Source organism: Seriola aureovittata, chromosome 17 (genome assembly GCF_021018895.1).
Source record: "Seriola aureovittata isolate HTS-2021-v1 ecotype China chromosome 17, ASM2101889v1, whole genome shotgun sequence".
Lineage (NCBI taxonomy): Eukaryota > Metazoa > Chordata > Actinopteri > Carangiformes > Carangidae > Seriola > Seriola aureovittata.
Window position 1 is genome coordinate 14011595 of NC_079380.1, and position 15769 is coordinate 14027363.

Genomic DNA, 15769 nt, shown 5'->3' on the forward strand with positions numbered 1-15769 from the left:
AGTTTGCTACCTTTTGTAACAGTTGCCTTAAATCTCGCATTTTACTTAATAGTTTAATTGTACATAGATTTAAATTTGATTTTTATCTGTGAGTAAAGCAGCATGAGTCAGCATTACTTTCGTTACACGGCTCCTGCAGGTAGCGTCATGTCAGTGTCATTTACTGCCTCCTAGTTTGGTGGCGACAGATATATCGTATGGTAACGCTGCATGTTTACAGTCCTTCTGGATGGGATTTTCTTTTTTTCAGGGACTTACTGTTAGCTCCAAGATATGTGACTGAGAACCCTCTGGAGAAGAGTGTGTCACACACAGACACCAATACATATACACACACCCAAGCACAGAGCAAGAGTTTCATATTAGATGGAAGTGCAAAATCTTTTTGATTTTATAGGTTTGTTGATCAACGGAAAATTGTCAACTATTTTGATTATCAAATAATTGTTTTTGTCATTTGTTCAGCAAAAAGGTTGAACATTTGCTGAGCCCAGCTTTTGAAATGTAAAGATTCAATGCTTTTTTTTTTTTTTTTTTTTCATACATGAGCACAGTCAGATAACAGACAGTCAAGACATCACTTTGGACTGTGGGAACTTTTCTAGGCATTTCCATTATTTTTTTACATTTTATGGGCCAAACAAGTTATTGATTATGGTAATCAAGAAAATGATTGGCAAATGAATCAATAATGATAATTGTTGGTTGCCATTTCAATTTTTAAAGCGATGAAGCCATATCACTGTTGACTGTTGTATTGGTTTTCCAGTACACAGCGGTTAATCTTGCAACTCCAAGGTATTAGTTTAATTTTTGGGGGACAGACAGACATCAGTAAAGGTTTGTGTTAAACTATTAAGGTGATGATAATCTATTAGCTTTGAAATAAATAGAGGTATTGTGATTGTAGCTTAAACAGCAGATATTCTACATAAATACACATGATAAGAAGGGCTCTGGTTGTAAAGACTGGTACGTTTACATTCACACTCCTCGCGGAGCAGTAGACGCTACCTCTGCTCGTCAGACCCACAGGATGCAGAGGGAAAGGTGCTGCCCTGGTCATGGTTTCAGAGAAGTGCCAGTTGGAGCAGGAGGCAGAGCAAAGTCGAAAGCACATAATTGGCTCTTGGTGGGAGTGTGTAATCCTCAGGGTTTAGAGCCAGAGGGAGGGCCAGAGAGCAACATGCACAGTACGTGTACACATGGACACATGCATGTACATACTGCTGCTAGTGCTCAATCTACAGTTTGTCCTTTGTGCAAGACTCTGCCTTGATGTACTACTGACATGGGACTCTGTGCTTGTCCCTTAAACCAAACAACTCTTGTTTAAACAAGGATGTTCCCCGCTTTCCACAACAGGAAGTCTATTCTCTGCCCTCCAGTGACAGATAAAGTGCTCTGCCCCTCCCCTTCATCCACCCTCCCCTGCATGTCCAGAGTTATTCTGCTTGACCTAGTTGAATGACAAGCTGACATGCGTACACAGCCTGCAAAGAAAGTGCAGCATGGTCAGGTCATTTCAGTTCAGTTTGTCATATTATAAGTCATCACACATCACCAATATTGTAAGCTGGAAGTGAACACAACTGAATAAGAAAAAAAGAGATTGACTTTGCAAACTTTTACCTGCTTGTCCACAGCAGGGAAAGGGGGCAGAATATGTCTTTTTTTTTTTTTTTAGCATGGTTTGTCAGTTTACATCAACAGAGCAGGACATTAGAAATATTTTCTATAACAGCTCCAATGTATTTCACAGTTGCTGCCTGTCGCCTGTTAGTCATGTTGGCCCGCTCTGCCAGGTGGGTGTGGCCCTGTGAGTCACAGCTGCACAACGCATGGCAAAGTCAAAATTTACAACAGTCATGGTGTGTTTCCACTTACGGTTGGCTTTGGATTGCAGTGAGTGGAGTAGGTTTTTTTTTTTTTTTTTTTTTCTTTCAGCCTTGCATGCTTTGGGGTGTTTATGTGACTCGTTTTTCCAATTTCACTGTCAGAGACACAGTGTACTTTTTTTGTTTTTTTTTATTGTTTTCTCCCTTCCTTGTTACTGACTCACTTCCTATCAGGCCCACTGCTAGTCCGCTCCTGTGTTTTGTTTGTTTTTGTTTTAAAAAAAAAAAAAAAAAAAAAAGAAAAAGAAGCCTCTCTGAAGTTGACTTGCTGAAGATGACACACACACACATCAGAAAAAGTACAGGATATCCCCATTCAGTATTGATTTGAGGTTGAAATTCGCTTGAGGCGTGTTTGTCTCAAAATGGATTTCTGTGCAGCAGACATTAAAAACTTACCCCACCCTGTGATTAACTATGTTGCAATACCTCCTCTTATCAAACTTTTTTTTTCTCTTCATCTTCTATCCCTCACTTTCTACCTTTCCTGCTCTTTCTACTGGATTACTCCTTCCTGTATCTCTCAGCTCCAGCTACTCCACAGCGGCGTTAGAGTTTGAGAAGGAGCACCAGATTGCTCCTGTGTACGAATCGCCCAGGATGTCACGGCGGAGCCTGCGTCTGCAGACCAGTGCCGGTCACTATGGCAACGAGAGCCTGGCTGATTACTCCCAGAACCACAGCAACAGCAGCGGCTACACCAGCACCAGGCGAGAGACACGGTGAGACATGCAATGGGTACTAACGCACTCGGCTGGCCAGAGAGTATCAGTAAATGTCTGCATTCTTATTTATTTGTGTCTCTTTGAACTTGAGTCTAAACATCATTCTACTACCTGCCTCTGTCACACAACGAAACTCACATCTCTATTCGTGTGCCGTCTCTGCTCTCCCAGGACACTGCGGAGCAGGAAGCAGCCATCCAGCTCACTGTCTTTATCCCTGAGCCAAGTCGCCACTCCAAGGAAAACCCTCTCCTTCTCAGCTGTTAATACTCCGATTAACAATAGCAGCAGCGTTCAGGAAAGCAACACAGTGTCTGATGGCTCCCTGCACAGCTCCATCCTGGACCAGACCCAACTGAGACAACGCACCATCACTACAACCACCACTTCCATGTCTGTGGATGGACACTGGGGTCAGTGGAATAATATAGATTCCATCTCAAATGACCCATTAATGATTTTGCTAAATGCTGATGTTATTTGAGCATCTTTGAGCATTGAATTGATGGGATAGAGAGAAACATAAGCTGCATATCCTGCCTGTTTAGCTGACATTCATACGTTACTGTAAAGTGTTATGTAGTGAATAAGTTATTCTGTTATTCTTGGTTATTATTGAATTATTTTAAGGGTCTCAGTTCCCCTACATTTCTGAGGGATGTTTTGTATTTTTTGATTTAGCAGCTGTAGTTACTAGTTACTTTTGCAGATGATTTTAAAACCTATAACAATGATGATATAGTGCATTGTTGTACAGTAAATGAAACCACCAAACAACACATAAAATAGCTCTTGCAGCTTACATGTTACTGCATCAATAAAAATCTAGTAGTACATAATAATGCAACACTGAAAGCCCATTTTGGCTTTATAGTGAGTAATTATACAGTGGGACCCAAAAGTCTGACTATACTTTATACTTGTTCTTTAGCTATTAGAACATTTTTCCAACAATATTTGCAAACTTTTACTGAAGTAAGATTATCACTTAGTTTTTGTTCGTAATAGTAACAATGGTACAATTTGAAAAATACACTTTTACCTAAGTAAAAGATCTTGATACTTATTCCACCACTGTAGATAATGGCTGCTGCTCATTGTAACTTCAGCAGAGTATTCCAAGCAAAGCAATAGCATAGTTAGTAATATCTTTGCATTCATTTTCTATGGATTTAACCACTTCCTTGTGTTTTGATGAATGGCTCTTATTTATCTGTGTACATGCTGTTCTCCCTCAGGGAGGTGCTCCACCGCTGACCACAGTTCATCAAATGTCAACGGTGACGCCAGTGTGTCCAAGTCCCACACCTCGCTCGCCAATGGTTACATCTGCAAAGACTGCTCTTTACACTCTCAGGAGATGGACTCATTTATTACACGGTCTTCATCATCAACATCATCATCATCTCAGGCTGCAGAAGCGTCCACTGGTGCCCTCTCCTCATCATCTTCACCTTTCACAAGTATATACTCCAGAGACAGGAGTCAGAGGAACAAGACAGGTGAGAAGCGTGAAGTTGGAATGAAATGTCATATTGGAATTGCAGACTGTTGTTCTTTTTAACGTTTGTCCTTCTGTATGCTAAAATTATGGGAACTCAATGATTGAAGACCAATATGTCCATATCTTAATCCAGCTGTGATAATGAGAATATAATTGGTAGTGGTCTCTCTCCAGGTGTCCTGGTGTCTATGTCTAACACGTGTATACGCTACAGCAAACGAGCCCTGGCCCCCATAGTGTCCTTAGTCACCCTGGTCTTCAACAATGTGCTCTGGCTGGGTTCAAGGGCCAAGAGCCCTCCAGGAAAAGGTATACAACAAGAGATGTTCTTTGCTTGTCATCCAATACCTGTCATTCTCTCAGATTTCAGACTCATCTCTTTTTTTTCCAGCTATTTGTAAATCTTCAGCAGGCTTCTCATCATCACTCTTAATGTTTCTGCTTGGGTCTATTTCTATTTCACATGTAACCTTATTACCTTTTCTCTTATTGGGCTTTCCATGGCTTCCTGTCGTTTTTCTCTCTCAGGGTCTCCTCAGGAGATTTTAGGAGGATTTTTCTGTCATCCACTTCACTTTCCCCTCATCCTATCCCCAATTTTTATTTGTACTTCTTTGTGCCATGCCTCAAGTGTGCGTTTTGACTAACAGTATGTGTGGACGGCTGTGTCACCAGGTGTTGTTGCTTCGATGTCGGACTCGATGAGACAAGCAGTGTCCTCCAGCTTGTCCCAACTGTGGCTGTTAAAGCAGACCACTCTCCACAGGATGATGGGCTACAGGGCTAATGGCTATGAAGGAGAAGGTACCAGACGTTTCTTCAAAGGGCAAAGATCACGGGTCACAGCTCCTGACCTCCTCTCCTGCTCTTCTATTAATAAACTTTGTTGTTACCATTTCTCTCCTCCTTGAGCACTTACTTTTTTGTTTAAGGAGGCAGGAGTCTGACATTGGGATAAATATGTAGACTTTCTTTTAAAGAGTGTGAAGGGTCACTTCATCTCTCTGTTTCTCTCTGTCCATCTAGCCTTCACTTTCACACAAAGCTTTCTATTTCTGAAGGAGGAAGTGTACTAGAGATTAAATAAAAACTGCACCGCCCAAAACACCATTTCCTGAATTTGGACAAAACTGTCAGATGATAAGTTACATTCTTGATACAAGTCCTTGAGCTCTTATGAGGTTGTGAAGAGGATGTGTGCACGTAAATGACACCTCAAGCAGAACTAGAAAGATTCCTCAGATGTGGTGTACACTGGGTAAACAAAAGTCAAGTTTTGGCTAATATGCACCTATTTCCATGTCCCACAGTGTTTGACAGCAGGTCAGTTTTATTTCTAGTACACTGCTGATTTCAGCTGGTTCCTTTCACAGCTGCAGAAGAATTGTATAAACTCTGTAGCATGGGGTTTCACTGCAGTTCTCTATTCTTGTTTCTAGCAGTTGTGTGTTTATCCTGTCAAGTGTTTTCATTCTCCTGTATTCTCGTTTTCTTCATGAAGAAACAGTTGTGCCGTTACTCTCCTCCTTTATCCATCACTCATTTCATCATAACCTTTCACACACAACATGTTTTTGTTATGTAAATAAATGTATTGTATGTATGTTGCAGCTCATTCAAGTTTCTGTGGGAGCATGAATGTGAAGGATCTGGTGACTGAAGATACATCACATCTTAATCTCAATGGTTCCCTGTGTAAGCAGACGCACACACAAGCCACACACATGTTCTCTCTTTCTCTCTGTACTTGTGTTCTTGTTGTAGCCGTGATTGACAGAGTTAATAATATGCGTGACCTGTGTGAGGACAAGCGAGCAGAGGTTGTGTGAACTGCTTTGACTAGTCAGCAGCATGTTGACCGTCGTGACCTGTAAATGATTTTCTTTCACTCAAGTTTGTCGCCAGTTTAGCACCAAGACTTAAACTACTGGGGAATTATTCCAGACCTGAAGAACTGCTTGTTTTTAGTCTGTTGTAGTTTTTTTGTTATTTGCAGTTGCTGTACAAACAAAATAAAAACGGATAACAGAAATGACACAGCTATGACAGAAGTAAAGTAGCTTTTACAGTGGACCCAAATTAATAATAAATAAATAAATATATATATATATATATATATATATATATATATATATATGAAATAAAGGGAAAAATAACACATAATATGAACAGAGCAATGCAGCTCCAGTCAGCTGACAATAGAGTTCACTTTTTCCCACTCTGAACAAAGCCAGTGTCACATTTGAATAATGAGGCCAGAAACTGAGCAGTTAAAGTGCAGAGGAAAAAACAAGAAAGGCATTTGTCAGTCAGTAGAGACAGCTGTGGAATGACAACAGGGATGAGGGCTTTTCATCAAGCTTTGCATGGTGTGCCATCACACATATTGCAGAATGGTGCAATATGCGTGCAAGTGGCCCGCTTGTGTTTTTTCTTTTTTCATTGCACACGTATAATTTGTTGTATTGGTTTGGAGTCATTTCAGTTTACTCTCTTTTGATCATTTGTAGAATTTTGTTACTTAGTTTTTTATTCTTCTAATATGTTCACAAATTATTTCACACATCCTTTGCTTTTGTGTTTTCTGTTTGCTTGCCACCCATCATTTTGGCATACACAGGTGATGACTGTAAAGGGAAGCAGTATTCTGAGACACACACCATCCTCCTCACACAGTCCTCCAGGCCTCAACGCCTAGCGGGGGCACTGTGGAGCGTCCTAGCTTATGCAGGTTAACCACCACTTCTCTTAATGATGCTAACAGGCTGTTATATAAATATACTGTTACAAGGATAAGTGTAGTACTGATAAGCTTATAACTCAACCCTTTTTAATAGGTATAAACCACTGGTGCTGAAACTCATCAGTTTGAATTTTTTCCCCCTTCTCATTTTGTCTTCCAGGTTACTGCCTCCTCCAGCCAGGTTACTGTGTGGTGAGAGCAGGCAAAGCTTTGGGATCAGGGGCTGGGACAATGGCAAAGAAGCTGCTTTCACTGTTCTGGATGCTCCTTGCAGCTCCAGGTTAGTGACACTCTTTTCTCACCTTCTTAGAAAAATGCCTTCTCTGCTTCTTTGTTGGGTGACATGGTCTGATTGTGTTCTCATTCTTGGTCTGAATGTGTTTTTTTTGTTTGTTTTTTTTTTAATATTTTTTCAATCTGCCCAGTGAAGGCAGGCAGGGGACTTCTGTGGTTTCTTGCAACAGGATGGTACCAGCTGGTGTCTCTCATGTGTCTCCTCAACGTCTTCTTTCTGACACGGTAAGAGTCCTTCATCCACTTTTCTTATGAGCAGGAGGGTGTTGCAACACACAGAAGAGAGATATAGATATTTTTAATGACTAAGTGGTTTAAAAAAATGTGAAAGCTGCTATAATTGATGATTTAATAACAACACTGACAACATAACAGTTTATAAGGGGTCTTAATCAATCTAACCAGTGTGTGACTCTGTCTTTTAGATGCCTTCCCAAACTCTGGAAGCTCCTGCTGCTCCTGTTGCCTCTTCTGCTCCTCCTTGGTGAGTTTATAAGAACTCAGCAGTGCTCCTTTGCTTCAAAAATCAGTCTGTAGGGAGGCAGTAGATGTTACAACCAGCACGCATCCCTAGAGTATCGTGCAAATCCAGTACTAGATTCAGGTCAGCCTTTCTGGGTTTCTAGTGAGTTACTCCATTCTGTGATTCAGCCCTGCTCACACACATTTACACACCAAACACATGTATTTCTTCTTCGTTTACCATGTTGCTCCACTCTACACACAGCATCTATTGTTGCACATGTCACTCCTAAGTTGTTCTTCCTGGGGTTCTTTTTTTTTTTTGGTGGTGGTGGTTCCTTTATCTGGTTCAAGGGTCAAAGGACAGCGGATGTTGTAAGCTGTACACATTGTAAAGCCACTTAAGGCAAACCTGCTTTTTATGATGTTGGACTACATATATAAAATTTGACATGACTTGATTCTGACTTGGTAAACGACTTACATACTGGTCCCTTGAATCTTGATTTTTATTTTCCACTTTTCACCATGACAGTATCACAGTGTATACAGTAAATTTTGCATGTGCTTGTTCCAGTACATGTAAATGTAAATACCTTAGATATTTGTGTGTTATTTTATACAGATTTACCCACAATTCAGCCTGTTTGGTATCTATGATCTTCACTAGAATTTAAAATACTTTTCTGAAGGGTCTGATAAAAGTTTATATATATTATGAGTTTGTTATGATTGACCAACCAACAGGTGAGTGAGGTTTAACCTCCACTACCTATTGTTTATATGCAGCTCTATGGTTGTGGGGTCCGTCCACTGCTGCCCTGCTTGCCTACCTCCCAGCCATAAACCTAACTGAGTGGCGCCCTGCGTCTCCCTTTGCCTTCCTGTCTGACTTGGTGCCAGCTTCGGCTCCAGCTCCTGCCTCTGTCCCCACACCAGAGACTCCACTGGAGCCGACCCCAGCCACCCCAGTCTCACAGGCACCAGTAAGTTACATGACAAAGTATTATTATAAATCAATGAGTGAATGTGAGTAAACTGTGAATGACCACACTACATGAACTGTCTTTTTCTATTTTCAACTGAAGACTTTTTTTTTTAATGACCATAATGCTTTTGCCGTGATTACAAATGATTATAAATCCTCTCTGTTCACTCCATCATTCTCCTCCTCCGTCTCAGCCGATCCTTCCACCAGTGGCAGTCTCCACTGTGGACTTGGAGCGTCTTGAACGTGTGGAACGCCAGCTAGCCCTCCTTTGGGAGCGAGTCAAACAGGGTGATGAAAAGCAGGAGCAGCGTCATGGGGACGTTCTTGGTCTCTACAGCACCCTGAGGGAGCATCTACACACTCAGACCGACAGGGAGAGCCTGGGATTGTGGGTGTCCTCCCTGCTTGAACAGAGGCTGGGTGTGCTGCGAGGAGAGCTGGAACAGAAGAACACACACAGGGCACAGGTAGGAGAAGAAGGACACCTGTTTGTTCTGAAAGTTTAAGGGCTGAGTTACAAGCGCACGCCTTTGCTTAAGATGCATCTCACTGTTTTCTCTTTATCCCTGGTTCATGCAGAGTGCAGAGAAGCAGAAACATCAGCAAGAGAGTCAGGCAGCACGGCTGGCTGATTTAGAATTGCTGCTGAACACTCTGGCAGTCAAGACTGAGGTACATACATCAGATTCACAACTTTTACACTGAAAAATCATGCCTGCAGAATGCATGAGGAAATGTGGGAAGATGGCTTTTTTAAAATTTATTTTTTGTTAGTTATTTTAACAGACTAAGCACACATTGATTAACATCACAGTAAATGTGCCAGTGTTACTTATTTGGCACTTATTTTCTAAATATTTATCATTCAAAGCAAAAAATAAGTAGATGAAACATAAAAGTGAGCAATAGATTATAATCTATAATAAAACTACAAAATGAAAGAGCCACGGTCAAATGATAAACATTAACTAACCGCTAACTGGCAGAAAACTGATGGGACACATGCCACAACCATAGAGACAACGGTGTTATAAGACCTGACAAGCTCAGACAGGTGAGGACAGACGAGACCAGGTATGAAGGTAGTTCTGGTTGTTTTAGTGCCAAGTCTGTATACAAAGAAACAGCTGTGCTACATCAAATGTTTATTTTATGTGGAGTCATTGTGAACGCTGACTAGTCAAAGCAACTTTTCCTTCTTGAGACAATAGTGTCTCATGTTCATCTGTCAGTGGGTTTTTTTCTGAAATTATGAAAGTGAAAGTTTCCCTTTTTGTGTTTATCTTCAGTAATGCTTATCCATGATCTGTGTTGTAGGAGATGCAGCAGAAGCAGCAGCACTATGAGCACGAGAAGGTGGAAAAAGAGAAAGAGGTTGTCTTTTCAGCAGCAGACTCAGCTCCTGTCAGGTACAAAAACAAGAGAAATAAATAAACTGTCCACTTCACATTTGGACTGATTTTTTTTGTTTTTCCAATGTGCTAATCACATTTTGTTAAGCAAGTCCTTCAAGATTATGGTAGCTCACGTGGATTCTGTCTTTCATTCAGTATTGGTGTAAAGCAGGAGGACCATGATGCTCTGCTAGCAGAGGTGAAGAGACTTGAGCTGGAGCTGAGTAAAGTCAGACAGGACCTGCAGGGTGTTGTGGGATGCAAGGGCAAGTGTGAGCAGCTGGATACGCTGCAGGAAGCGGTAAGAAACACAAATAATGACTCCTGTAATGTCAACTTAATGTGCCACTAACTGCAAAGATTTTCATCCATCCAGTTTCCATTAAATTTCTTTCCTTCGCTATATTTCTGTACCTCTTTTCCAGATAACAGCACAGGTGTCCTCACAGGTGCGTAAGGAGTTGCAGGTTTTGTTCTTTGGCAGTGGTGGATCAGGAGAGGAGCAGGGAGAGGTGCCTGAGTCTCTGATCTACTGGCTGTCCCAGCGCTACGTCAGCGCACCTGACCTGCAGGCGTCCCTGGCCTCACTGGAGCTGAGCATCCTGAGAAACGTGTCCCTGCAGCTGGAGCTCAACCGAGCCCAGACCCTGGGTGAGGCCGAGTCTCAAGCCAAGACCATCATTAACACAGTAACTGGGACTGTCCAGCATACTGCCTCTGCTGAGGGACTGACAGAAGAGGTAATGAATGTATTCTTCCTACTGTCAGCATCATTATCACTGCGGACCTCTATCACATAATCTATGATGAGCTCTTTAAAAGTGTTGGTTTTCCATGTGTTTGAGGCTGTTATTTAATCTCCAACTCTTGTGTTGTGGTCTCTACCCCAGCAAGTGAAGCTGATCATCCAGAACGCTTTGAGGCTCTACTCCCAGGATCGAACAGGCCTGGTCGACTACGCCCTGGAGTCTGGCGGTAAGAAGGAAGCCTCGCATTGATTTCAGGGCCTGTCCATCCTGGGCCGTCATACAAGTCAATGTGTAGAAGGGATTAGCAAACTAGCTGTTCCATAACTCAGTACTGTGCTACACAACAAGGGGTGCAGGCATTAGCCAGGCTCTAGGACAGCTGGGTATTAATGGGAAAAGCTCAGGGTCCATTGTCATGTCTGTCACTGAGCAGTCTGTTGACCTACATGGGAGATTGAGTTCACAACAAATTATGACATGGAACCTAACCCTAACCCATGACCACCTTGGTTTCATTTCATGTCCCTCCCACCCACCCACCCCCTTTATTTCCTGTCACATCATGTAAATAAAGTGCATCATCAGCATCAGAATAACTCGCTGCACGTTCACCAGTGGGTGCAGGGTTTCCCTCAGGCAACTGCTTAGCAGAAGGATTGGTGGTCCAACTCATAATCACACAATAAAATAAAATGTTGTTCTGAGTAAGTACTACAAAGTGTACATAATATGTTATCAATCAATCATGTGGGAAACCCTGGAGTGTATGTTTCCCTGTGAAACTAGACAGTTAAAGGAGAAATTAAGGTGGCCAGTGCTATAGCTAAATAAATTCCCAAAGTTGTCCTGCAGCTGCCTTGAAAAGTGGAGCGGTACCCCACACACACACACACACACACACACACACACACACACACACAAAACACAAACAAACAAACAAACAAACAAACACACAAATAGCGTTTTGATCTTGCCTTAAACTGATTAGTGACTCTGGAAATGAACATTTTACTTTTCAGCATAATAACAGTTTTCTGTTTTCCTCTGTGTTTGCAGGTGGCAGCATCCTTAGTACCCGGTGCTCTGAGACGTATGAGACAAAGACGGCCCTCATGAGTCTGTTTGGTTTGCCACTCTGGTACTTCTCCCAGTCTCCACGTGTTGTCATCCAGGTGAGCCTCACCACAAGATAATCCAAGAGATATCACAATGGGAAAGACATTAGATCTTGAGTGGGGAGACATCTTATGTCACTGATGAACTGGATTACTTGTTTAAATATTATCATTTAATGGTAGGTGGGAAAAAAAACTAATTCATAAGAAAACTTAGTCACAAGTCTTGGCAACTATTAAATGACTCATTTTGGCATTTGTCCCCTCACTTCCCTTCTCCAGCCCGACGTGTACCCAGGTAACTGCTGGGCGTTTAAAGGCTCTCAGGGCTATCTGGTGATCCGACTGTCCCTGAGGATCTTGCCCACATCCTTCTGCGTGGAGCACATCCCCAAGGCCTTGTCCCCAACTGGAAATATCACCAGTGCCCCTCGCAACTTCACTGTTTTTGTAAGAAACATAGTGGCATGACACCTTACAGCCGGACACTTTCTAATTCAAAGCAAGCAGCAATGATTAATGTCTCTTTTCACTGGATGTTTCTTTATATTCAGGGTCTAGATGATGAGTACCAAGAAGAAGGGAAGCTGCTGGGACAGTACATATACCAGGAAGATGGGGAATCACTGCAAACTTTCCCTGTTACGGTAACTGTAGAGGCACCTCCTAACCTATTGGAGATAAAGTTTCATCAGTTCAGCTCGATTTCCACGACCATGCGTTGAATATTTTCCCCTCTTCTCTTTCAGGAAGAGAATGACAAGGCCTTTCAGATCATCGAGGTGCGGGTGCTGTCTAACTGGGGTCACCCAGAGTACACCTGCCTGTACCGCTTCAGAGTACATGGAGAACCTCGGCCCCAGTGACACAACCACTACCATGCCGCTCATATATGACATATCACCCTATCTGTACATAGCTCTTGCCAACTTCTTAAAAATGGAGGGGACTTGGTTCTACTTTGTGGACGTTTTTGTATGTGGATGTTTTTGTATGAAAGCCATGAAGAGACGGAAGTTTTGGATTGTTAAAGGAATGTGCCCAGACTGAATCACGAACATGTTTTGTAATCTTGAAAGAATCACGGGAAAGTCTGTATGCGGACTGTCGATGTCACAGAAGAAGAACAGAACCACGGAAGAAGCTAAAAGTACCAGTCCCCTTTTTGTAAAAGGCCTCTTGCACTGAATTAGCCCGTGAGGGCGCCAGGTTCCACTGAGCGGACAAATCCATCCCCCTCTTGGCACGTTCCACTTCTACAGGAAGGTGGATGCTTGAAATGGGGGATTAAAGACTCATCTCCACCATTTCCTCACACACTATCTCAGTCTGATTTGGTTTTTGTTATTAATCATCTGTATTTATCTTTATTTTCCTGGTAGAGACTACAGTACTATTTTCAGGATTGAAGCCACAGCACCTTTTTCTGCGACGCTGTCCAGGCATGTTACTCCCTTTGTTGCTGTCAGGTGTCTGCAGTGACCTTAACTGAGCTTTGTGACGGCCTGCTGGACTGGAGGACACTCACAGGAGGGTTATACTGGACATATACGGTTCACAACATTCAAGGCTTGGCATCATGCATCCACATAGCCATAACTAAGGTTTTTTTTTTTTTTTTTTTTTTGGAACTGAACATGCTGCCTATGGACAAGCTCTGAATGTTTTCTCAATTGGAGGCTTGATGCAAGTCATCCTTCAACTACACCGCCACACTATATAACCACTGACCCACTGACCTGCACTCTGTGTTGAGAGTATTAGGAGGCTCTTCTCTATGTACATTTGACAAAATATGTGTATGGTTAGGGATGGACTCCAGGATTAACACTAGCATGTGACTCTTCCAGAACCATTACTGTTTAACTTTTACATGCATCATGGATTTACATGGAGCTTTGAGTCCTGTGCCTGGATCTCAAATTATAAATCAATGTTGAAAACTAAATATAACTTCTCCTGTAGACAAGAGTGTGATTTTTCTTTTCCGTTTCTATCAAGAGGAGACTCTCTGTGTCCTTCTAGCTCAGTTATAAACGTCCTCATGTGGGCTCCCTCTATTCTGAAACCCTGAAGGAATGTAATCTGTATATTTTATTGTTGATAGCTGGTCCTTTATAATATCTGCTTTTATCAGTGTTGCTTTATAAAAAAAAAAAATCATTCTGTCATTATCATCATTATTGTTGTATTACTACTTTTATTTCTACTGTTAATCATTTGCTTTTTTTGTTTTGTTTTGGGGGGGGTTATAATGTCAGCGGATGCACTGCAACAACTTGTTAGAGAAATGTTTGGCACAGGTCTTCACAATTTGTTTAAACATTGGGGTGTTCGTAGTCACCTATTTTAGTTGCAAATATGGGAAAGTCTAACATGTTATGTATAAAAAAAAAATGTTCTTCACAATCTTATTTATTAACAAGTCGGTTAGTTCCTGCAAGATATGAGTTACTGCAATGTATATTTTGTGAAAAGCTGTTCAGTGCATTTTGGAACCATCTTGGGACTTTTTTTTAAGATAAATGGCTATTTTTGTTCAGTCATAAGATGACTTAACTGCTTTGGAATATATTCCAATAAAGACTTTAATTTTGAAGAACCTCCTCTAAATAATGTAATCATGGCTAGAGAATATTACCATGCCATTATCATCGTTTGCTTTAATGTATTTTTAGAAAAAAATCCATTTACCTTGCGATACTGGAGTTTGTTGTCATCGGTGGCTGATCCTTCATTTAGAGCCGTCAGTAACAGATCTGACTTAACCTTTTCCCCTGATAGAGAGCAAGAGTATCAGGAAAATATTTTGATCTAAAGTACAACAGCCAACAAAAATACAACATGACAAACACTTGTGTATTTAAAAAGAAATGCTAAAAAACATGAACTAATTCTTAATTTATCCCAGAAATCACAACATACTCCTTGAATTTAGATTAGGGCAGAAACCTTAAACTTAAAATTTTGAGATCCGTCATAGTAGCCAGAGAGCCTATAATTTGTTTATTAATTTGAAATGGTGAAAATCAAACACTAATTCTAAAAGCCCTTAGTTAAGAAATAAAGGACAATGTAAGGGGTAGACATAGTCATCTAAGAGTTTCTAGCGCAGTAAATGTTTATTTAGAATGTGTATTTCTTTGTTTAATTGAGTTAAGAAAAGGTAGAAATGCCAAAATTTAAAAATTCTTTGTCAAAAGTCCTGAATTCTTACCTAGTACATAAAAGTACATATCAAAAAATGTACTCATTATACTTTCAAAAGTAACTTAAAAACTATACATATAAACTAAAAATATTAAAATAAAAGTAGTGTAGTACAAAGTACAAAATTTTAGTTTCATTTCAACACTGGTATTTAATATTAAGAAGCCTAATTAATTGGTTAAAATTATTCAAAATTAATTATTTTTCTGTTATTTCTCAGGAGTTTATAGTGAGGCAAATGTAGAATTACACTGTGTCGATGTGTCTGCCTTTTACTCATTTATGTAACCATAATTCAGATCCTGCATCGATCTCAAAGGTTTACCATACAGTATCACTGGTTACCCGCTGCTCTCTGCTGGCGAATACGGGAAATACAGAATTAACGGACTAGTGCTCGTTATATTTTTTTCCACATTGGAAACGGCTCAAAAGGGGAATATGTTCCAACATTAAAAAGCTCAGGAGAAAAAAAACACGACTTTATTAATGTGACCGCGGATATAAAGCAGTTAGAATGCGGTACCCATCACCCACCATTAACAGTATCAGTAGGCTATTAAGAAAAACTACCGCTCAGGTATGTTTTATTAAGCAACTAGTAACGCTATAATAATCCATTACACTAACAGTATAAGAAGAAGGTGTGACTGTATATCAATTGTTTGTTCATTTTCCCTTTAT

General features: G+C 40.9%; 1 protein-coding gene across 10 annotated transcripts in view; it reads left to right on the top strand.

The window, feature by feature from the left end:
- The window catches only part of sun1b (Sad1 and UNC84 domain containing 1b), a 28191-nt gene extending 13714 nt beyond the window's left edge, over positions 1–14477 (top strand). For 4 of the 10 annotated variants that reach the window (XM_056401403.1, XM_056401398.1, XM_056401400.1 and 1 more), the window contains 21 exons: positions 2426–2620; positions 2795–3036; positions 3862–4125; positions 4302–4436; positions 4803–4931; positions 5739–5822; positions 6748–6858; positions 7031–7150; positions 7296–7389; positions 7590–7648; positions 8416–8612; positions 8809–9084; positions 9197–9289; positions 9935–10026; positions 10168–10312; positions 10437–10751; positions 10902–10986; positions 11817–11932; positions 12158–12325; positions 12430–12522; positions 12625–14477. In XM_056401403.1, coding sequence (XP_056257378.1) covers positions 2499–2620; positions 2795–3036; positions 3862–4125; positions 4302–4436; positions 4803–4931; positions 5739–5822; positions 6748–6858; positions 7031–7150; positions 7296–7389; positions 7590–7648; positions 8416–8612; positions 8809–9084; positions 9197–9289; positions 9935–10026; positions 10168–10312; positions 10437–10751; positions 10902–10986; positions 11817–11932; positions 12158–12325; positions 12430–12522; positions 12625–12741 — 3057 coding nt within the window. In that variant the 5' untranslated portion in view covers positions 2426–2498 and the 3' untranslated portion in view covers positions 12742–14477. The remainder of the gene's footprint in view (positions 1–2425; positions 2621–2794; positions 3037–3861; positions 4126–4301; positions 4437–4802; positions 4932–5738; positions 5823–6747; positions 6859–7030; positions 7151–7295; positions 7390–7589; positions 7649–8415; positions 8613–8808; positions 9085–9196; positions 9290–9934; positions 10027–10167; positions 10313–10436; positions 10752–10901; positions 10987–11816; positions 11933–12157; positions 12326–12429; positions 12523–12624) is intronic. The other 6 variants (XM_056401401.1, XM_056401402.1, XM_056401404.1 and 3 more) reach the window with 6 other exon arrangements.
- The last annotated feature ends 1292 nt before the right edge of the window (positions 14478–15769 follow it).